At 57.0% G+C, this 23,259-nt stretch overlaps 1 protein-coding gene across 1 annotated transcript; it reads right to left on the bottom strand.

Moving 5' to 3' along the window:
- Nucleotides 1–328: 328 nt before the first annotated feature.
- LOC140598752 (collagen alpha-1(XIII) chain-like) lies at nt 329–22,636 on the bottom strand. Its single transcript, XM_072757280.1, has 3 exons — nt 21,820–22,636; nt 5,200–5,272; nt 329–438 (listed from the first exon to the last, which is right to left on the bottom strand). Exons 1-3 carry the CDS (start codon nt 22,111–22,113, stop codon nt 329–331), a joined length of 477 nt encoding a protein of 158 aa, XP_072613381.1. The 5' UTR covers nt 22,114–22,636.
- Between the last annotated feature and the right edge of the window lie 623 nt (nt 22,637–23,259).

Raw genomic sequence — 23,259 nt, 5'->3', positions numbered from 1 at the left:
ACGAAAATGCCCCGAGACTGGTGGGGGTGGGGGTTGGGTCTGCCACCAGGGCAAACAGGACAAGGCTAGACAGAGAAAGGGCTTCGGAACATGCGGACACCAACTCTTAGCACCTGTGGAAAACAACCAGGCCCAGGGAGGCAGCTCTGACTTGAACACCAATCGCCAACCTTCGTCGCCGGAAGGGGCTTCTCTGCCGCTGAGCCACCCTCCGCATCCGCATCGTTGCTAGTTATTTGCTCTAGGATACAGGTTGGGTCAGTCACATCCCTGCTCCCCAATCTTCTCCGACACCACATCACCCCCCAAGGGGTAACAAAGCCAGTGCCTAGGTGTTAGTGCTGGCCATTCCTGCCCCCACGATGACCACATCTTCCACGGAGCCAGGACGGAGGCTCAGCATCTGCTGCACCCTCAGGATGAAAAGCGTTTCCCTCTCTGAAGGGGGAGACGTGGAGCTCCTCGGCCTCGCCCTTTGCTGACTTTCCCCACCCTCATTTCAGATCATGGCTCCTGTGCTCCAGCTTCCTTCAAGGGCTTACCATTCCCAAACATTCTGCTTTTTTCTTGTTCTCAGAGCCTCTGTCCACGCGGGTGCCCCAGCCTGGAGTGACCTCCATGCTGCCCCCCCCCCCCCCCAGCAAGAGGCTTGTGCCCCACAGAAGAACCTCTGCTTGGCCTCCCCTGGGACCTGGGAACCATGGACTAAGTGCTGGCCAGTGGCATACGAGCAGAAGGGATGCATGTCGGGATTTTCTTTTCCCAACATGCTAGTTTTGCTCTGAAGGGCATATAACCCCCCAGCCTCTTCGTCTTCCATGCGAGCAAGGGATGGTGCGAACAAGGCAATGGGCAGCGTCGTGCCACATGACGAGGATGGCAAGGCTGCCTTCCCAGCCCGGCACCACTGTCCTCTGACCTGCTCAGGACGAGATTTCCCCTCTGCCTTGTCGGAGTCTCTCGCTGGGAGCTCTGGTGTTACGGTGGTGAATCTCTAGCCATCTGCCCTCCTGCCAACATCTAGCCCCCCCCCCGCACCCCCGTGAGGTTCTCTCTGAGTCCCAAGCTCCTCCGGGGTCCCTGGCACTTTGTACACCTCTCATGAGCACAAAACAGTGGATGGCCATGGTCTCTCCCACAAGCAGGCCTGAGGGCAACTTCTCTCCCGATCATCCATCTTCTCTGCCGGACCTGGCTGAGGTGCTAACGCACACACCCCATAGCACCCCCTCAGCCCTGCTTCCGCAGTCCAAACCTCTTGGCCTAGTGCTCAACTAATGACTCTGGCCTACTCTTTCCCCTCGGAGATGAGGCCCTGAGTGTGAACCACCTACCCCAGCAGCTCAGCGCACCGGCTCCTCTCGTGTGAAAGCCCTCTCGCTGCCCGCCCTGCCCAGCCCCAGGGTGGCGGGCCTGAAGGAGCTGCTTCCTTGCTGGCTGGAGCCTACACTGTCCCCCGCCTCATTTGTTACTCAGAATAGGGACTGGGATGGGAGTTTCCCTAATCTTTGTGTTCTTCTCAAGTGGCCCGGGAAGTCTCACGGTGTCCGAGGCCCTCCTCCTGTCCCACCAGGCCGTGTGCTTTGCAAAGGACCCACGTTCACTCCTCCCAACTTCTGGTGGCTGCGACTGTCCTAGTGAGGCCCACCCTTCAGCATCCTGGCCCAGGCCTGCAAGTCCATCACAACCCTGGGAACCACTGCCTGTGGCCCCGGAGCGGCCAGATCTAAGCTAGTGCATGGCTATTTTGGGACAGGGAGGATCCTGGGAGGATGCTGGTGAGGTCAGAGTAGGAAGGGAAGGAGGTGGGTTTTCTGCCCATGATTATGTATCTCGAGCCCTCTGGAGTCCATCCAGGGGCCCAAGGCTGCCCTAGGAAGAACACACCCGGGGCTCCACCTTAGCCAAGCCAGCCACAGAGGCGGACTGGGGGCAGGCATGGGCTCAAGATTCTAGGCTCGGATCCCAGTGGCCACGGTCAGCAGAAAGAGTGTGTGTTTATGTGTTGTGTCCCAACAGCGGTGGCTTCGGCATCAGGCAAGATGCAGGGCAGTCTTGGGGTGGGGTGGGGTGGGGTATGTGGTGTGTGAAGGCGGGGGAGGTGTCAGAAACCAACCAGAGGGCAGCCGGAGGACCCGGGGAAAAATCCAGTCGCTCGGCAATGATAACTGATGGCAATTTATTAGAGATGCATTGAGCATCTACTATGTTATCAGATGCTGGCAAAACAAAAATGATAATACTCTGACTTTGTGGGTAGCACTCTCTAGTTGTATAAGTCCTTCTGCAAATATCAGGAACCTCAAAGTGGTTCATAAAGTGGTTTATAAACTCTGACCTTAAGGAAATAATCTGAGGTGCATCATTTAGGCCCAAGCATGAGAGTGGCCTTCCACTCCTGAGTTTGGAGATTTGCAACTATTTTAGAACATCAAAAATCCACTCTGCCTGTTTGGAGTGTTCTGGGAAAGGTCATCCATCAGTATAGAGTGCTCGGTACTGGTCCTGGCACACATCAGGGACTCGGTTAGGGGCTGTGGCCGTAAGTGCGGCCACGTGGTGGGCCGTCCTCAGTGCGGAAGGTGGCCAGAACCCTTAGGTTGGCCCAAAGGGGCAGGTGCAGGGACCTTCCCAACAGGACCTAGCCTGTCCTAGCAGATGTGTTGTACTCCGTGATTCCATCCATAGTCTGAGATGCCTCTATGTGGCCCTTCCAGTCCCTTCCTGCTGCCTCTCCAAAAAGCTGGGAGAGCATCTTAGACTTCTTCTGATTTTTGTCTCAATTTTAGGTTCTCTTATTAAACTCTCCTGGTGCTGGGAAACCTGAGTCGCTTAGTGGTCAAGTGTCCACTTTTGGCTCAGGGTGTGATCCTGGAGTCCTGGGATCAAGTCCCACATTGGGCTCCCTGCAGGGAACCTGCTTCTTCCTCTACCTGTGTTTCTCTCTGTGTGTGTCTCTCATGAATAAATAAATAAAATCTTTAAAAAATAAAAAATAAATTCTCCTGGTGCTACCCACCTGGCGCTGATCTATCATTTGAGCCAAACTGCCCTCTGGGTGATTCTTTAACACCTGGGACACTCCTCCCCGGAGCTCTTGCTCTCTCCTCCCATCTCCTGCCAGCTGCGTCCTGTCCCCACTGGTGGCTCCTCCCCACAGAGGACCTGTGTTGTCTTTGCTCCTTCCCACTGCATCCCTCCTTCCCACCACTTCTGAGCTGCACACCATGGCTTCAGGGCTTCCTCCTCCCTGTCTCAGACCCCTGGGTTGCCCACAGACTTCTAGAAGTGAAGGGAGATGAAGCAGCTTTGGAACCATCCTCCTTTCCACCACATGCCTCCCCGGCCCCCAGCCTCCCAGGACCGCCCGAGCCAGACTCTCCTCAGTGCAAACTTGACGCTTGTTGGTTAGACACCCACTTGGAAGAGGGACAGAACACATGAAGCCCAATCAGGAAGGAGAGGGAGAGGCAAGCCTCTGCCCTACCATAAGTGCGTGTCCTGCACGCCAGGACGTGGTGTTGGATCGGGATTTTTGTACATCCTTAAGTACAAGAGGAAGTGAGGAAATAATGGTAATAGCGCTTCCTAGGAATCAGGAATGGTACTAAGTGCTTTCCATGACTATCTCACTGGATCTCCACACTACACCTGCAAGGTGGCTATTATCTCCCCCTTTCCACACCAGGAAACTGAGGCAGACAGGTTACATCATTCCCTAATTATTCTGGTAATACATCAGAGCTGGACCTCAAGCCTCTATTTTCTGTGGCTCCTAATGGCCTGCCCTTCAGCAACCTTCTAGACTTTGAGCAAAAGATAATGGCAGTTTGGCTGAGAGCTATGGGGCGGTCTTATCTGAGGCGTGGGCTGCCCTAGAAGCCCTGATCCTGCAGGTGCTCTGCCAAGGCCCCACCACCCTTCCCTCACCCTCATCCCATCTCATTAACCTCAGCATTCTTCTCCCAAAAGCTTTCCCAGATGCCAGGGCTCAATCTCCTGGGCCCCGAGGGAGGGAGGAAGCTTCCCAGGACTCGGACACCCTTTTAATTAACCCGGTGACCCTCTCCCAACGGGCCAGCGGAATCCCATCATGGCCCCACCGTTTCCCGTGGCAGCACCCTGAACTGTCACTCCCACCCCAGCTCCCTCACTCTTCTGAGAATGTGGGCCCTCTGTTTCCCATATGCGCACCACCCATTGGCTTCCATTCCTGGCCTGCGGACCCTGGGTGAGGACCACCAGGGTCCTGTGGGTGTCCTGCCAGTGTCCCCTGCCCACAGAGGCTCTCAAGGGGCCTCCTTGGAGTTGGCAGTGGCCCTCTGTGATTACTCCGAAGTGCCCCCCTCCCCAAGTCCTTTCTGGGAACTTCCTTCCTCACCCCCAAAGACGGACAGCCCACCCATTCCAGTTACTCATGGGAATGGGGAGACTTGCCTCATAGGTTACCCATAATGGTCAGCAACCTACAAAAGTCCCCACGAGCTATGACTTGACACCATTATTAACAGTGGACAGTGCCGTTGAACCCAACACCCAGCAGGACGCCCAGCACAGAGCAGGAGCTCTGGGTGAGAAGCAGAGGAAAGTACTCGAACAGGCATCTTCACTAGTGATCTGGTCCATGGCAAAGTGGAATCTCAGTCCAGATGACCCCCCACGTCCCCTTGCAGCTTTAGCTTGCGCGTGTGTGTATGCGTACAGCCCGGGGGCCGTGCAGCGAACGCACAGCACCCCGAGCCATCTAGCTAGGGCAGGCAGGTTTTACAAGGGTGGACTAATCCATTTGTCCGTGTAACACTTTTAAACACCTACCATGTGTTGGGAGTTGCGGGGCCCAACAATAAACTTGAGAAACCAGGTCCCTGCCCTTACAGGTTTACATTTTCTTCAACCCTACATAATACTTAAAGATTTTCTGAACATGGCCATGCGCATCATCATATACCATTTCACAACCTGGCGCACACACCCTCATAGAAGAATTGACAAATTAATGAATACTTGAATGAGTGAATGACAAGTGGGGGGATGGGCATGCCAAGCCACTAGTAGAGGGAAGGTAAGCATCATAGATTTTGTCATTCCCGCCTTTCACATGAGAAGCAGCGCTCTGAGCAGGGGTGGCTACAGCACACCCACTAAGAGGGTCTCTGGTGTGTGTCCCCATCCTAGGCACCTACTCGCAGGGCTCCTTACCTGGCGGGCAGTGACATCCTGGAGACGTCTTCGGGAAGGCCTCCCGGCGCCTCCGAGAGTGGAGCTTCCATTTCTGCAAAAAGGAGACAGAGAAGAGGAGTCATGGAATCGTAAGGCCAAGCCCTGGGAAGGGTCTGCGGGTGGTGGGGACGGAGAGGGGGGAGGGGGCTGCCTGGGGGCTGGCAGGGGGACTGTTTCTGGATCAAAGACTGGCCACGGGCGTCTGTGTAATAAGAAGCAGATGGAGAAGGTCCCATCTAGGGAATCTCAGTGTCTGATGTCTTCGGAGTGCTCTTAAAGAAATTAACCCCAACCCCAGGGCCCTATAAACCAGTTGTGGCCTTCCTGCACCCCACAATCATGGGCACAATGACCTGTTTTTCTCGGCTCTCTGCTAATTGTTTCCTGTCTAGGTCTGGGCTCCTGATTGATCCCAGCGTCAGGGACAGTGACTATTCTCCTGATGTCCCTCACAGCCAGGCACAGGCAGGTCTGGGTAAGGGTAGGGATGGGGGCTGAGGGCCGGCCACCTGCCTCTCTATCGAACCTCTTCTTTGCAAATCACTGGACCCATCAGGAAGGCCCTAAGGAAGCGTCAACAAGTAGACCGGAGCATCTCCTGCTTTCCAGGAGCTGCCATTATCCTGGTGGCGAACGGACAGACACACGGCTGTAAGCACCAGTGCCTGGGCCCCCTGCCTTTCAAAGGGCAGTGCACTGAGCCACCCAGGGAGGGCCACGCTGGCACGGGGGCTGCAAGGGACACTTCTGGGGAGAGGCTGCCTGGGTTCATAGGCAGTTCTCAGACCCTGGGCAGATTAAAGTCCCTGCCTCACTGGGCTAACGGGGGGATTGGAAAGGTGGATGCACAGAAGGAAAAGTGCCTGACACCGGGGAGGCACACAACAGATGTTAGCTCTTGTGATACTCGTGTTACAGGTGAGGAACCCGAGGTGCAAGGCGGGGGGAGGGGTGCAGGGAGACTAACCTGGCCAGGGTCAGATGTAGGTACAACACCTCACTCTCAGGTGCTAGAGTCACAATTAGAACCTGGGAGCTCTAGGGCCAAACTGGCCATTCGATAGATTATATTTGCTTCCTACGGTGATTTTCTTTTTCCATTGAATTTCTTTCCAGCAGTTTGAAGTGAGTGATTTCACAGGTAAACCCAGTCACGGTGGGGGGTGGGAGGGGGAGCGGTCCCTCGGCTCATGGTTATTGACCTCGACCAGAATGCTGAAGTCCCTGGCATGTGCAGCGGTTAGGAGGCCAGCTTCCCCCCACGTCCCCCCTCCCCACAAATATTTCTCCATCATTGTCCTCCTCTCTGGCAGAGCCTGAATTTATAGTGACACAGACCCTTGACATTTCAATGGCTTCTCAACAGCCATAAAGCTCTAGCACCAGGTACGTGCTGGGGTGCACCATCCAGGCCTTGCCAACGGGTCTCGCTTTCATTCACCACCATGATCCCGAGGAGAGCCCAGCAGGCAGGCAGCCAGTGTCTCCCTGGCCCCGTCAGCTCAGCTCACTGCCCCTGCTTCTCCCACTTTCCACCCTCCCAACCCCAGTGCTCCTCCCCCCACGTCCCTGTCTGCTGATGGCCCTGAGAAAAAAGCAAGCAGATGAGGTCTGCCAGGGGCTCCTGCACCAGGCAAAGAGGCCATGTGACCGCACCTGCCCCTTCTCTCTGCTCCTCCCACGTGAGGCCAGCCGTCCACCTGCGCACCAGGCCTTCCCCACAGGCCTGCAGCAGCAGTGGCCTCCTCTGGACTCCGTCCTCCTCTAGGCTCGCATCAGGCTCAGTCTTCTCTCTAAAAGGCCAGCTAGTGAATATTTCAGGCCATGCGAGCCACAGGGCGACACAACCCCTCAGCTCTACCATTGGGGTGAGAGGCAGCCGCAGAAAACATGAAAACCAGGGGCGCCTGGGTGGCTCAGTCGGTGAAGCGTCTGCCTTTGGCTCAGGTCATGATCTCGGGGTCCTGGGATCGAGCCCCATGTCGGGCTCCCTGCTCAGCGGGGAGCCTGCTTCTCCCTCTGCGTCTGCTGCGTCTGCCTGCCCCCCCACCCCCCCGCTCATGCTCTCTTGCTCTTTCTCTCTCAAATAAATGAATAAAATCTTAAAAAAAAAAAAAAGAAAGAAAGACAAGAAAAAACACAAACTGAACAAGCACAGCTGTGTTCCCATAAAGACGTATTTACACAAACAGGCTTCGGGGTGGGGGGTGTAGCGGCGGCTCACCCACTCCTGACAGAGTCATGGGCAAACACGCTGGTGATCCTCCCACCATGCAGGAGAAAGGAAAAGGAAAATCCTGTCTTGATCAGGCTCTCTCCCAGGCTGACTCCTCCCGTCTCTGCGGGAGCACTCCCGCCAGGCTCTTCCCAGCCCTTGGCCAAGTGCTACCCCCCAGGTCACGGGCAACCTCGGTGTCACTAAGCCCAGGGGACAGTCCCTCTCATCTCCGCCTGGTCCCTCCTTCTCCCTGACCCACTCTCTTCACTCGGCAGCCAGGAAGCCCCTGGCTCAGTTTCCCTCGCCTTCTCCCCTGGTTCCTTTTTATCCATGCAGAGGCCGCAGGGCCCAGCCTCACCACTCTCCTCCCTGCTCTGGCTCCCGGGGCCTCTCACCCTGCCTCATGTCTTCAGCACCTTCTGTACAGGACGATGCCACCCTTCCTGCACCTCTAACCTGGATCTTCCTCCACAACCAGATGCACGGAACCAGCTGCCAGCTTGACATCTCTGCTGATAGGATCTCAAAATTAGCTCGGCCAAACCAGGCCCCTCATGTTCTGTGCCCAGAACATGTTCTATGCCTCATGTTCTGTGCCCAGTCCCCCGGGCCTGCCCCCTCTTCTGTCTTCCTCGCCACTCTTCCATCTTGCTAGACCCTCGAGACCCTCCGTGATGCCTCCTTCTCTCTCATTCCACGCCCATTTGGTCAGCAACTCCCACTCTCTACTTTCTGGACACATCCAGAAAGTCTGACTCCTTCAGATCTGACTCCTTCCCACTACCCACCTCCCCATCACACCCAGTGCAAACCTGGTCATCTCTGGCCCAGTCACGGCCACAACCTTCTGATGGGTCCCCCTGCCTTTGCCCCACAGAACATTTCCACTACGACCGCCAGGGGGCCCACACAGGCCTCCTAGATGCTCCTGCACATGCCAGGCTTCCTCCTACCTCAGGGCCTTTGAATGTGCTGGCCTGGCTGCCCAGGGTGTTCTTTCCCTGGCTAACCACTGACTCGCTCTCAGGGAGGCCTCCTCTGCCCTGGTGCCTTCCTGCAATATACTTACTATCCCTCCTCCCTGTTTTACTTTTTTCCCTCTGGATTTTGTTTTGTTGGCTCATTTATCGTGCTTACTATCCACCCCGATCTCTAGAAGGTAAGCTCCACAAGGAGATGGATATTTTGGTCTGTTTTATTCACTGCCGTATCCCCAGTGCCTAGAACAAGCCTGGCTTATGGTAGGTGCTCAATGAATGGCAGTTGCTTACAGATCAGGAGATTTCACATAAAGGTCTGGATTTCTGGTTCCTCTTGTACAAGTGGGGGGTTCTGGGAACACCGGGCCATAGTGATGCCTGGGTGGTGCTGAGTGTTGGCTGCCCCTTTTAAGTGGGCATGTACTTCCCTGGGCCACCACAGTACCATCCCCCTGGCCAGCTTCACCTACTGGGGCCACCAGCCTGGCCCCCTTAGGTGTCTGAGTTTGAGACTCCTGGTGAGACATGCCAGGCTGGGGCTCAGGGGTGGGTGGAAAACCTTCTAAGGCCCCTGCTGCGGACCCCTAGCCGCCTTCCTGCTCCACCCCTGCTGGCGGCCGGGGCCTCCTGGAATGCCCCACACGGCCAGAGCCGAAACAGCACCCGCCTGCTCTTCGCAGCTATTAAAATGCCTGTATCAGTATCAAAGAGAAAATGCCAGGCGGCTACTCACTTCCCCCAGAGAATGCAGAGAGGCCTGGCCTTGGGTTTCGGGGCCACTCCCTCCCTGTGCTTGGTCCTGGGGCTCTTAAAGGGCTCATGCTCTACCTGGGTCTCTGTAGTATGTGGGTGGGCCAAGTCCCGTTGTGGAGGATGGAGTCCAGAGCAGGTGAGCTCTGTACTCCACACTGTGACCTTGACCCCGGTACCTCCCTTCTGGGACAATCTGTAAAATGGGGCTGTTGCCCGACCGCCCCCCCCCCCCCCCCCCCCCCCCCCCCGCCAACTGCCTAAGTGTTGCTGTAGAAAGGGCCTTGGAAACCATAAAGCATTTACCAGGAGGAATTATACAATAAGTTAATGTTAATAATAGCTACACATATTGAGCAGCATATGTCAGGGACTGTGCTAAGTATTTTGGTGGAAAATGTCCTTTAATAAGTAATTTTTTAAAGAATTTTATTTGGGTTGCCTGAGTGGCTCAGTTGGCTAAGCATCTGACTCAGCTCAGTTCTTGATCACAGGGTCACAAGTTCAAGACCCATGTTGTTGGGCTCCATGCTCCATGTGGAGACTACTTAAAAAAAAAAAAAATTTTATTTATTTATTCATGAGGGACACAGAGAGAGGCAGAGACACAGGCAGAGGGAGAAGCAGGCTTCCTGTGGGGAGCCCGATGTGGGACTCGATCCCGGGATCCAGGGATCACAGCCTAAGCCGAAGGCAGACACTCAACCACTGAGCACCCAGGTGCCCCTAATAATTAATTTTCGATATTAGCATATGACTCCTATTAGAACCCACCTGCCTTTGGTGACTGTGGTAGGACTCTATCTTAGGTTAGCACAGATGGCCTCAAACTCTGCTGAGGCGTCCACTACACGCAGAGCATGGCTGTGTCAATATGGGCTTGCACTGCATTAGGGAGTGCCAGGACCTTGGGGTCTAGTTCCCAACCCTCCCACTGAGTATTGAGCAAGAGATACAATCCCTCTGGACTTCGATTTCATCATCTACAAAATGGGACTAATATTGGGTTATCCACTGGACGACACAGGATGGGATAAAATGAAATGAGATCAAAAAGCAAGAGAGAGTGTCCAGATGTGAAGAACAGTGAGCAGCTGCTATGCTAGCTTGTTTTTCATGGTGGTGGCCAGGCGAAGGCCACTTCTCTCTTGAGCTGGTGGCAGGACTGTCTCCCCACATCTGCCCCATGAGGCCTGCCAGGCCCCGGGCACTGCTGCAGAGAGGTGGTCAAATTTTCTGCTATGGCCCTGTTCCTGGGAAACTCTGAACCCCTTTCCTGGGAAGAGGGAGGGTGAGTGAGGGTCCTGCCCGCAGCCCACCCTTTGACCTTGATGACTAGAAGTGAAAGAAGGATCTACCCACTGCAATGACCCCCCTGAGCAAAGCTCTAGTCCCTACGCCAGTGTCTGGTTACAATGCCTGGCACAGAGTGGTGCTTGATCCCATCTGCTAGAGCCCTTTTCATTACCCTGGGCCATCCTGCTCCTGGGCTGGCGCCCTGGTAGAGACTGAGCCAGTTTTTGGAGGGCAGGGCCTGGTCTGCTGTTTTGATCCACACTTGAACTGAATTAATCACTTTGAGGTCTGCCTCCCAGCACCCATCCCTGTGGTGCTAAGGGGGACGTGGGCTTGGGCCTGGGCTTCACCAGCATTTGGATAGATGGAGATGGGAGAGGAGGGCATTCTGGTGAGGAGCAAAGGCGCAGACACAGGACAGAAGCTGTGGGGAGCCGGCCCATGGGCCTAATCGCAGGGATGGAAGGAAGGGGCTGGCCCCACAGATGGGCTTTGTTGAGGGGTCAGGCCCATGGGCGGCTGCACGCCCCGGAGCACAGGCAGATCAGTGTGGGGAAATCAAAACGGAGGAAATTGAGACGCTCAACCCACATCCACCCAAACTGGACTCGCCCCTTCTGCTCTGGGGGCCAGGCGGGGGTGCCATGGAGTGTGTCTGGGGAGCTGTCTTCTTCTTCCCTCCACGATTCTCTTTGTGCAACAGACCTGGCATACGATCACAGACTCCCAGGACTATGAAACAGGGGCCCGAGGGGCCGCCAGATGCCACGGGCTCCCTCTGCCCCCCTCTTTCACCGGAACCACAGAGCAGTGTTGCTCCAGGCTCTACGGATCAGAAAAAGCCAGGGGAAGGAGGTGAATGCCCCTGTGTGAGCTTCCAGCCTTCATATGAGAAATTCCCTCCTTTCAGCTACTCTCTGCCTTGCTGCTGCCTCAGGGAGTCAGGCAGGGGGGCCCTGGAACTATGTAGATGTGAGGGGGAGCCAGGTGGTCATGGGGCCTATAGCCAAAGGTCAAGGGGCCTGGGATTGTCTCCGGGTCTGGTGCAGGATGAAGCAGGGTCCCCTACACAGAGCAGGAGGGGCCGAGGTGAGAGTGCTGGAGTGGAAGCCAGGAGCCTCTTCCCTCCTTCCCTCCTTTCAGCAAGTGGCTGTTAAGCATCCTCGCATGCCAGGGCCATGCAAATGCCAGGACACACGGGACCAGATTCAGGAGCTTACTCGCCAGGCCGGCGGACAACAGTCTACAAACTGCACACAGCAACGAGAACTCTGCAGCCACTGTCATCAGGCTCTGGGCGGGCAGGGGTGAGGCTGTCCAGGCTGGTTCATTGTGGGGAAGTGACGGCAGGGCTGAGACCTGAGGGTCACCAGCAACTAACCAAGGTGAGAGCCGAGGTGCAGGGAAACAGCTGAGCCCTGACACCGTAATGAGCTTCTTATGGACAGGCAGGGGTCCAGCATCGAGGAATCCACACAGCACTCGCAGCAACTCACTCATGAATGAGGAACCCGAGACAGAGAGAGCAGGGGCTGACTTGCAGCCAGGAGGGGCAGAGGCCGGGTCTGAACCAGGAAGCCCGGTCCCTGCACTGCAAACCTGTGATGGGCGCGAGGGGATGGCTCTGGCCCTTTCCAGAAGATTGCCGTACCTATTACTAGAAGGCCGGGCTCTGCTCAAAGCACTTGTTTTACCTTTTTAAATTCTAAGAACAACACTCAATCAGAGGGAGGCACTCTTTACTATCATCACCCCATTTTTTAGAGGTACAACCCAAGGCACAGAGAGGTTAAACAACTCGCCCAACATCACATGGCCAGTAACTTAGCAGAGTGGGACTTGAACCCAGCAATCTGGCTCCAGAGCCTGTGCTCCTAGGTCTGACTGGATAGGGCCGTGTGGCTGGACTCGGAACGTAAGGGAAGGGGAGCCATGAGGCAAGAGAGGGGGGCAAGGGCTGAGCCCTTCAGGCCTCCGGGACCGCATTAAGCAATTTGGTCTCTGGCCTGAGAACAATGGGAAGTTACTGAAGACTTATAATTAGGGGGTTGTGGTGATTGTATTTAGAGCTTTTAAAAGGATCACCCCGGCTGCTGTGCAGATGCTGAAAGGGATGGGGCAGGGTGAAGGGGAGCAGGTGTGTTAGGAGGCTCCTGCCACGGCCCAGGTGACTGTGGGCTGCCCCACTGGGGTAGGGCAAGCAGTGATGGAGAGAAGGGGACAGGTCTGCAGGCAGCGGGGCCTGGAGTAGGTGCAGCCAGAGGCCAATGCCTCCTCAAATGAAGGGGTGTTGGGGAGGGGAGGGCTTCCTGCATATTGAGTTTGAGGTGCTTTCAAGACATGCTGAAGGGGTGAGATGGTGGGTGTAGAGATGGGCCTGCTGCTCTGACAAGATGAAGAACACAGCCATTGCAGCCAGAACAGTCAGCTGCAGCAGGCAGTGAGCTCCCTGTCACTGTGGGTATGTAAGCCTGAGAACTAAGGGTATTGTCAGGGCGATTCCCGGGTATAGTTCATAGCTCCCTTTCTCCCAACACTCTGGTTCTAAAGAGTGGGGAGAGGCTGGAGGTGGCAGGACCATCCTCTGACCTCCCACACACACGGAGTCTCCCTCTGCCCTTAGGAAACTGCAAATGGCAGCTCATGGGGACCAAGCTCTTCCTGGAAGAGCCCTAGCTAATGCCCCTTGAACCAGCCCCCTCTCTGCACCCTTGTCCCCAGAGGTCCCCCCTCCCATCCTGCCCCACAGGCCACCTTGCCAGAGTGTGACCTGATGCGGAACACCTCGCAGTGATGGCTTAAGAGGCACCTTCCTGGGGCATCTGCAGCAGAACAAGCACCTGCAGGACTGCAGACCCCTGGACCCTGCAACAGCCTTCTTGGGGAAGATGTGTCCTCAGGGGGCCCTAAGGCCTCCCCGTAACTTAACAGAGAGGTGTGAGCCCCGTGCAGGAGGGTGGGGTGGACAGGAGAAGGGCTGAGTGAAGGGAGACCAAGGCTGGGCCAGGGCACTGGGAAGGCCAGAGGCTGGGGTGGGCGTGGGTGGGGAGGAGAGGAAGGGAGGCTGACAAGGCCCAGGCCGCGTGGACTCTAGCCATGTGGCTTCAGGAAGACCCACAACAGGCTCTAGCACAGGAGACAGGGGCTCCGTGTGCCCCTGGAAGGCTGTGCCCAGCCTCTCAGGCAGGCAGTTCCTCCTCTTCGTGTGTGGCTTGCCCTTTGAAGGGGAGCCCCTGCTGCCAGCAGCCTGATCCCCGCCCTTTCGGCCACCAAGAATTTTCTGCAGGGAGGCCCCCACCCTGGCGCAAGGGGCATTTGGTGTGCAGATGGGTGGGGGGGGCGTGTCCACAGAGAGCTGCTGCCAGGGTCTGCCGGCGGCACAGACGACACCCAAGAGAGCCAGGGACCCCTGTCTGCCCCAGCCTTCCCAGGCCCTCCTGAGATCCTGGCCTCAGTTTCCCTTGAAGAAGCCTGCTGACTTCCTTTATTTACCGAGGACTCAACAAGCTGCTTCTGAAAGGGACATCATGCAACTAAAAGACATGAGAAGATTCCTGAGACTTCTGAAACCTTCCTCCTGGAGGGCAAACCCTCAGTTGATTTTATTTTTCAAAACCAAAACAAACTCCAAACCCCAAACCCCAAACTCCAAATCCCAAACCAATCTCCTTCTTTAAGCTCCCTACACTTTCAATCTGTGCATTGTGTGGTAGCACTTTTACGGACACCTCATTGTGACCCTCATTCCTGCCAGCACCAGCTTCTCGGCACTGTCTGGGACCCAGGTGAGGGGTCTGGGTTCAGTCGTGTGGGATGCCCCTAAAGTCTGTCTCTCTCTGTCTCAGGGGCTTCCAGCCATGCTTGTTAAACACCCCACTACAAGACCCTACCCATGGCATTCACTTCGGGATTTAGGGGAGGGGGTCAGCCTCGGTGTGCTGCTCCCAGCTGACACTCTGTAACCAGGGCCAGGTCTTCGAGAGTGTGCAGATATGAGAGTAACTTTAAAGAGTCCAGTTGTGGATGCCTGGGTAGCTCAGTCAGTTAAGCATCTGCCTGAGGCCCAGGTCACAATCCTGGGGTCCTGGGATCGAGCCACGGTTCAAGCATCCTGCTCAGCGAGGAGTCTGCTTCTCTCTCTCCAACCTGCTCATGGTCTATCACTCCCCCGCCCCTCTCTCTCTCTGTCTCTCTCAAATAAATAAATACAAATCTTTAAAGAGTTCAGTTGCTCAGAGCTTCTACCAGTTTTTCTCCAAAAAGAGACATTCAGGCGGCTGCACGGACGGGCAGCTAGACACGTATTACACCATAAAGTGGCTGCAGGTAAGGGGAACAACGAATAAGCTAGGGCAGGGTGATAAACAGGAACTGGGATTGGCGCTTAAACAGGAACTTCTGCTGGAGGACTACCCGGTATCACGGGCTGAAACCCAGATTTGGTGCTAAGCTTTAAGTGCCCGAGAGACAAGACCGGATCCATCCCTCCTGGGAAGTCAAGCATTCTGGAAATCAAGGCTGGACGGGGATTTCCCTGACTCCTCCTCACCGAGGCCTGATGTCACAAGCAGTATCCTCTGTGTCATCTTACAGCAAAGATGGTAACGCAGGCCTGATGCCAAGTCAGTTTAGTCAACGCCACCCCTGAGGGAGCTGAACCAGACTGAACAGGTCCCTAGCCCCTGGTCTTCATGACCTGCCTCAGCTGACTTAGTAGGGTTTGGCACTTTATACAGATGGTGTATACTAGTGGCTTTAGAGTGCCAGCTCTGGGGCCAGACTGCTTGGGTTCAAGGCCTGCCTCTGCTACTCACTAGCTGTGTGACCTGGGGAAAGTCTCTTAACTTCTCTGGGCCTCCATTTGTCTCTTCTGTAGGAATATAAAACATAAAATTGAAAAAAATTATAAATCTTTAACCACTTCAGAGGATCATTTTGAGAATTAAATGAATTAAAAGAAAGAAAAAAAAAATAAATGAATTAAAAGATGGTAGAAATCTTTGAACAGTGCTCCACAAATACTAGCTAATAATAAAACTTATGGGCAAGGTACAACCCCGTCTTACCTCCTCCTCTGATGCTGAGACAGGAGGTCATGATTGTAGCTGCTAATAACTGAATGATTTCATTTAATCCCGCAACCACCTGTGAGGAGGATGTTGCGGTCCTCATTTTCCAGATCAGGACGCTGAAGCTCAGGTCACACAACCAGTGAGTGGCAGAGGTTCAAGTGACATCACATGCCCTGGACTTGCCCAATTCACTGTTTTGCCCAAACCAGGAATGTGCCGGGCAGCCTGGGCAGGTGAAGAGGAAGCTCCTGACTGTGGGGAGGAGAGGATGAGAGGGGACGGGAGGGGATGGACGCCCTCAGCTGCTCTGTCCAGGCGGGAACACTGAACCAGCCCCACTCTCCCAGCCTGCCCTAGGAGGCAGCCCTGACTTAGGAGGAGTTAATCATTTCCTCTTCTGCTGGTCGCTGTGAGACACCCACCTCCAGGGCGCACCCCTGAGCAGATGCTGAGCACACCGCAGGGTCTGGGGCTGGGGGTGTGAGTAGGGCAGCCAACTGAGACGGTTTCACCAGCCTCTAGCAGAGGGACCTTAAGCCAGCGACGAAGTACTAAGGGTGGTCTACACTCTGTGCTTATGCTCAGACCACATCCTGGAGGCAGTGAGCCCTTAACCCCACCATAGGATCATGTGTGATCCATTGCAGAGACAGGATATTTAAAGGCAATGGAGAGAATTGGCTGCACAGTGCACTTGGGGCCGAGCCACGGATGGCAAATAGATGCTCCCCGCACACTGACTCTAATAGACGGGGCGTGGCAGTCTGGAGTGCTGTGTTGAGAAGGATCCTGAGGCCCACCTAGGCTCACGGGGAATGTGTTCAGGGGTTAGGAATGACTGCCGTGGTTCTGGGACAAGAGAAGGCAGCACAGACCACGTCTACACTTACTTTGCAAGTTCTGCAGGAAGTCAGAGCAGGGAGAGAGCCCATTTTGGGTTGGAGTGGTCTGAGGAAGGCTTTCCAGAGGGCACGGGGCAAGCTGAAGATGATTAGGAGTAAGGAAAAAAAGACATCTTTCTGAGAGCGTCAAATGGTGAGACGTTACTCAAGGCAGACGGCATCTTGTCTCAGATGCTTTGACTTTCCCACCACCCTCCTAGGAGGGTTGGCGACTTAATGAGGTCCTCAGTCTGGTTCGGAGCTACCTGCTAGTTTTAAGATCTTTGGAGAACCTGTAAAACATTAACAACTCTCCCTGGTATTATCTGTAATAAATATCGCTCTGTATTTTTCTTTTAACTGAGAGTCACGAAATCGCTCTTGATCTCGAACACCAACTCTCACGAGTTAGTGGTCATTTCCTGGAGAAGTGTTGAGAAGGATTCTGAAGCCACACTCGAGCTCAATGGGAAAGTGTGCCGCAATTGATTAACAATGCCTGCTGAGGCCAGGGACCTGGGAGTGGAGAGCACGCCCGCAGTGTCTTTGCCACCACTTGATCAGACAATTAATTATAGTCTGGAAGGGAGAAGGTGTGGTGTGGAACCTGGTTTCGGAGCCTCCAGACCTGTTTTCTTATCTGTAAGAGAGGGGGCTGGGATTGAGAGGCTCTGAGGATCTTCCCTCCCTTAACTCCCACAAGACCGCTCATGCACTTACTGCATGCGGAGTCAGACACAGCAGCTGGCTGCATGGCTGGCTGCATGTGAGGGCACCTGGACTCAGGGTTTGTCTGATGACCGAGGCCCAGGCTGCTGTGATCTACAGGCTACACCCCCAGGAGCACATACGTCCCCTGGAAGACCCCGCTCCTGTCCTCTTTCCAGCATTTCAACCATAGGAGACTGAGATGGGACTCCCCCATCCGGAGCCCCAGTCTTGCAGACACTGCTTTGATCTCTCCCCTGAATGCTCCTCTGGAAAAAAAACACACAATAAAAGGCCCCTGTCTACACCCTATAAATGTGAGCCATTCCTGTTACAGTGGTTGGCAGTGTTATGTTTAGGGATGAGAGAGTCTGCCTGGGGTTCCTCAACATTTTAGCCTGGAAGTTTCACCCCCTACCCCCCACCCCGCCCCCGCACCACCATCAGGAAATTCCTAGAGGTGGAAAATGCCCTTAACACCCAAAGGATCGGATCATAGAGAGCAGAGTGGGAGGGTGGGGTGGTACAGTGACATTAGTCTTCTCATCTGTAAAATGGGACAATGAGAGCGTCAGTCCCTTAGGGAGGCTGTGAGGACGGAAAGAGGCCTCGCACACAGCACCGGCTGCTGTATGTACCACATAAACACGAGCCATTCCCATTGGGGGGCCGTTACTCCGACTGTCAGGGAAGGGGAATCTGCTTGGCACCCCCCAATGCCCAACAGCTGCTGACACCGTTGCTCCCGCTTGGCCTGGATTTGGCTATTTTAACCTCCAGTCCCTTCTCTTTCACGCACACCCTCTGCCCAGCCCCGGGTGACATCTGATTTCCTCCATTTGGGACATTCCAGTTTCTTTCTTTACAGCAAGCAAACCAAGCAACAGGCAGCTGGAGCGCTCATTAAGGGTCCCAGCCCAGGAGAGAGGCACCAACAGGGGAAGAGTTGGGGCCTGAGGTCTGGAAGCCACACTGCCAGCTCCCCACAAGCTGGCGCCCCGCCCCCATGCTCCTCTCTCCCCTCTGAGCCTCCCCTCGGTGGCCAGGCCCCTCAGATCCAGGCCTTCTGCCGGCATCTGCCTCTGGCCGGCCTCCTTTCCAGCTCCTCTCCCACTGGGTTCCCTCGGCCTGGCCTTCCGCCTGCTTCTCAGATTCGTCTCTGCCCAGCAGGCCGCATTCCCCGCTGGGATGGGTGGCGTGCACGTGCCCCTGGGTTCCTGCCTCCAGCCGACACCTGGGCTGTTCCTGCAGTTCTCACCAGGACAGCCCTGTTCAATGCCCTTCCTCACCTGCTCCAAGACAGCTTGCCTGCTCCAGAGCCCAGGGAGCCCTCTGGAAGCCCTCATATGGGCCTGGGACCGGGGCAGGGCCTTTGGTGGCAGCACTTCCTAGGGCATCCTCCCATCTGCCATCTCCCCAGACTCTCCCTGTGCGCACCCAAGAGGGGGTCAGAGAAGGAGCCTGAGGTTCGGGGGGATGGCGTGGCTTGTTGAAGGCCACACGGCTGCCAAAGCCCTGCTGGCATCCTGGGTTTGGGGTGCCTGCACTCACGGGGTGCCTGTGCGCCCTTTGGAGCAGGAATTGTCTGTATGTCCATGTCACGGAATCACGCTGCTAAGGAAACCACTTCCCCGGCTCTCCTCTGCCTTTTCTTCTCACCCCCCCTGGTCCCACTTCTCGGCCTCTCCCTGTCCGCACCTTTGCCCTTTGCTCAGACCTGGACGAACACACCTTTCCTGGCCCAGAAGTAGCTCACTCCTAGGGCAGAGCTGTCCCACAGAACTTTCTCTGATGATGTGTATGCTCTATATCTGCACTGCCCAACTGGTAGCCACTAGCCTTGGGCATCTCTTGAGCACCGACCTGAAATGTGGCTAGTGCGACAGATCAACTCAATTTTCAATTTTATTTGATTTTAGTTACTGTAATGAGTCACGGTAGAACTGTACTGGACGGTGCAGCCCTTAGAGTGTCCCTCCCTGAAGCCTGGGCCCGTAGGCCCCACCCAGGGGGTGCCTTCCAGGGCCATCTCCTCACAGAGGAGGCTGCCCACCACCTCCACCCACAGGACCAGACCTCCCTCTGGCTCCAGGGCCCACTGCTACTGCCCCCAGTGACCCCCCCTGCAGCCACCGTCCCCGTTCACCCCATTCTGTCCCTCCCTGCAGCCCAGTCCCAGCCTCAGCGCCCTGTGGCCTGTGCCAGCCTCTTGTCTGGCCTTCCTGCTCTGCCCTGCTCTCCCTCCCACTCCAGGGACACAGCCGCCCCCCCTCCAGCCCTTCCGTGGCTCCCCAGTGCTCTCACATAGACCTAATGGTCTCTAAGGGGCCCTGGCTCTCTCCAGCCAGACTTTCCACCTCTCAGTTCCCCAAAGCAAACCCCTCCCTCTGGCTTCCAACCTTCAGAAGCCGTTCCCTTTGCCCCTTGGAACAAGGCCCCTCCACTCATCCCCTTCTGCCTGGAAGTCTCAGAGTCTCCCTTTAAGACTTCGCTTGAAAATCACTTTCCCAGGAAGCCACTGCTGTCAGGTACGCTGCATGTTAATACGTTCCCCAGACCTCCTCTGCTCCCATCACCCTAGCATTTTTCATATGACATGGTCACTGCCTGGTGACCTATTTGTGCCCTATTTGCCTGTGAGTGTAGGAGAGCAGAAGCGTCCCCCCACCCCTCCACACATGCACACACAGTGCCTGAACCACAGCTGGCTCTCAGGAAGCGTTTGCCGACTGACTGACTGAGGATGGACAAAGGAAGGTGGCAGGACACAGTGAAGAGCACTGGAAGTGGGGCCAGGAACTTTGGCTCTAGTTCTGGATCTTGCCATGTGACCGGGGTAACCTACTGTCCCTCCATGGGCCTTAGTTTCCCCATCTGTCAGATGGGGGTCAGTTCAGATGCTCTGGCAGATGAGAGGTCTAGAAGTCAGCTGGTGCACAGGAAGCCACAGTTTGCAGAAGAGGAATCACACTGCCCAGTCCCCAGGCCCCGCGGGCATGAGACTTGACATGGCTAAGTCTCAGGGCGAGGAAGCCATGCTCTGGGGCATGCCCTGGCCAGCAGCAGGGGACAGGGAGGGGAGAGGATGGAGAGAGGCACTGAGCTGAGCTTCCAGGGTCAGATCCTTGCCCCTCAGCAGCCAGGGCCCCTGAGATAACATGGGGGGAGCCCTCACTGCCCCGACACCATCTCCACCACCCAGCCAGCCCTGCGTGCATTCTCAGACAGCTGACAGAGGCCGCTGGCTCAGGCAGTTGAGCCCAGACACTTCCCAGGGGACTTGTGGGTGGCCTGCCAGAGTCCTGGGTCCCCTGGGTCCTGGCAGGGCATGGGAATGAGCTGCTGGCAGCAGCCATGGGTGCACATCTGGTATCAGTAAACTTGCACTGGGGCCACCCTCTCTGGTCCTGTGACCTTCATCTCCTTGACCACACCAGAGACCTTCTTTGGCGACTCTCAGCCTTCGCCTGGTAGTGGAACCGCAGAGGAGCCGGCTGTAGGGAACTGGAGCGTCGTGCCAGAATGGCCATGACCCCAAGCTGGGTTCCAATGCTTGCCACCTGCCATTTCAGGAGCTCAGAGGGGTGAGGGTATTTGCTCCAGGTCACACAGCCTCTAAGTAGCAGTATAGGGATGAAACCACCTCCCTGCTCTTTACCGTTCCACACCACCTCCCAGTAAGTAAGAGGTCCCCTCCAGTTCCCCCACAGGGAAACCCTCCATGGCCAGCCCTTTCCAGGACCTCTTCCCAGACCACTGCAGCTGTCACCTGTGGGTGCTCTCCTTCATTTGAGCCCTGCATCCCTTGTGCCGTCCAGAGCCTCCTAAGTCACCAGGAGTCACCCTCCCACTGGCAGGCTCTTCCTCTGGTGGCACCAGTGAGCCTGCAGGTCCTAAGAGTGCCATGGCTAAGAAAGGCTAATGGCTTTTAACCCACTTAGGTTCAAGGACATTTCAGATTTCAGAAGGGGGTTAAACTCAGCGTCCTTTCCCCAGAAAAAACACACAAACATAAGATGATGGGGACCATGGATAAGAAACCCGGCTTAGAAACAAGAAGGTGTTTGAGCCCAAGGACTGCTGAACCAGGGAGAGCCACACTTGGGTCCCCTAGCGGCCTGGGGCAGTGGGCAGGGACCAGGACACCAGTCTGTCCCCCTCAGCCCCTTGGATGACTCACTCCCTCACCCGCTCTTCCCGGCTGAACGTGGCAATAAAAATCAGGCAGCGCTGATCCTCAAGGGATGGATGGGGAGGGCCGCGGGGGCCCGGCAAGGCTCAGCCCGGGCCACCGGGCACACATCCCGCCGCGTGGGCGCTGGGCGGCTCTCGCACCGCCTGGCGGGGCGCCGGGAGGGGGAAGTGGGGCCGGGCAGCCTCCGCGCGCCCTGCCTTCCTCCACCTGCCCCGCGCGCCAGGCGCTCTCAGCGCGGGGCGCTGGGGCGCGGGGGCGCGGGGATGCCACGCACGCCGCCGGGGTCCGCCGGGTCCCCCGAGCGCCCGGCAGGGCAGCGTCGGTCCCCGCCCCCCGCCCCCAGCCCCGCCGGCAGGCAGCTCCTGCGGGCCCCGCGCGCACCGCACCGCCTGGAGAGCAAGCGCCCGGCCGCGCCCGGCCGCGCCCGGGGCCGCGAGTTTGGAGGCTGCGCGAGGGGGCGCCGCGGGAGGGACGCAAGCCAGCAACAAAGAGCACAGACCTCGTCCAGCAGTTGGTTGACTCGTCCCAAAATAGCCGTCTCCATTTGCTGCTCCCCACGCTCCGCTTCCAGGCGCAGCACCCGGGCCTGCAGCTCGGCCGTCCGAAAGTGGGCGAGCAGGCTGAGCGCCAGCGAGCACAGGGCCAGCGCCAGCAGCCCGCACGCCCCCGCGCTGGGCAGCCGCGCGCAGCGCTCCGCCGGCGCCACCGCCTGCGCCCCCGTCGCGGGCGCGCCCGGCTCCCCCGGGCCGCGGGCACCCGCTGCGGCCGCCTTGCGGGCGCGCTCCGCTACCATGCCCCCGCGTCTTGAGAACCAATAAATAAATAAATAGAATAAATAAAGGCTGGAGCCGCTGCCCAGAGGCGCGATCCGAGCTGCGGGCAGGGGCGGGGGGGAAACGTCCCTTCCCTTTGCTCCCGGCAGAGGATGGAAAAATGAGCGGCAGGAGGGGGAGAGCCGGGAAAAACCCGCAGCCGGCGGCAATCGGGGTACACCCAGGTGCGCAGAAAGTTCCTCCGCAGAAGGGTCCAAGTCCAGGGAGGCTGGGGAACGGGGAGGCGCTCCCTCTCCGCCCGGTCTCCCCCTGCGAGCGTCTGCAGCGTCCCGGGGCCGCGCTGCGCCCTCCGTCCTGCTCGGGGTCTCGCGTCTCGGCGGCGCGCGGGTCTCAGTCCCGGGGCGGAGGGGCGCGCGCGGAGGGCCCCATGGGCAGAGGTGGGTCGTGGCCGCGGCCGAGGAGCGTTGGGGCCGATTCCGGCGCCTCTGTAACTTGACACACGAGCTGCGGCTGAACGGATCGGATGAGCAATCCGTGCTACTTCCCAAACTAATCTCTCCCACCCCCCTCCCTCCTCCTCCTCCTCCTCCCCTCCTCTCCTCCACCTCCTGCGGGGCCGACGGCTTGGATTTATTTATTTATGCAAACTCGCCCGGGGTGGGGGGCGTGGTGTGCTGGGCCCCGCCGCCCCTGCCGGCCGGCCCGGGAGCCCCTCTCCCGCGCTCCCTGTCCCCTTTGAAGTGACACTCGGGGTTATTTATAGGCAGGAAGGGGGTGTGGAGTGGAGCGGGGGCTTTACTTCTCGCCCTTTCTCCGGATTCACACCGAGGGCCCTCTCCGCCTTCCACCCAAGTCATGGGGCCAGGCATCACTCTGCTTTCTGAAAAGTTGTTGAAAGGCGGCCTTCGGGATCCTCCGAGGAGCCTGGCTGTCTTACTGTGGGGCACCTGGATGGATCTCCAGATCCTGAGCAGGACGATCTAAATCCCTTGGGTCACTATTGCTCCCACGTCCACGTGCCTCGGTCCCCCCCCCCCTCCCTCCCATCCCAAGCCAGTTTCACCCTGGGTTCTGAACCTCCTGAGTCCTGCAGCTGCCCCCACCCCCCAGCCTTTGGTGGGGCTCATTCCGCCCACCACATCTTTAACATCTTTCTCTGGGGTGAA

This window comes from Vulpes vulpes, chromosome 4 (genome assembly GCF_048418805.1).
Source record: "Vulpes vulpes isolate BD-2025 chromosome 4, VulVul3, whole genome shotgun sequence".
NCBI classification, from domain to species: domain Eukaryota; kingdom Metazoa; phylum Chordata; class Mammalia; order Carnivora; family Canidae; genus Vulpes; species Vulpes vulpes.
Note: the sequence above shows the minus strand (reverse complement) of the source record. Positions and strands in the feature narration are given on the sequence as shown.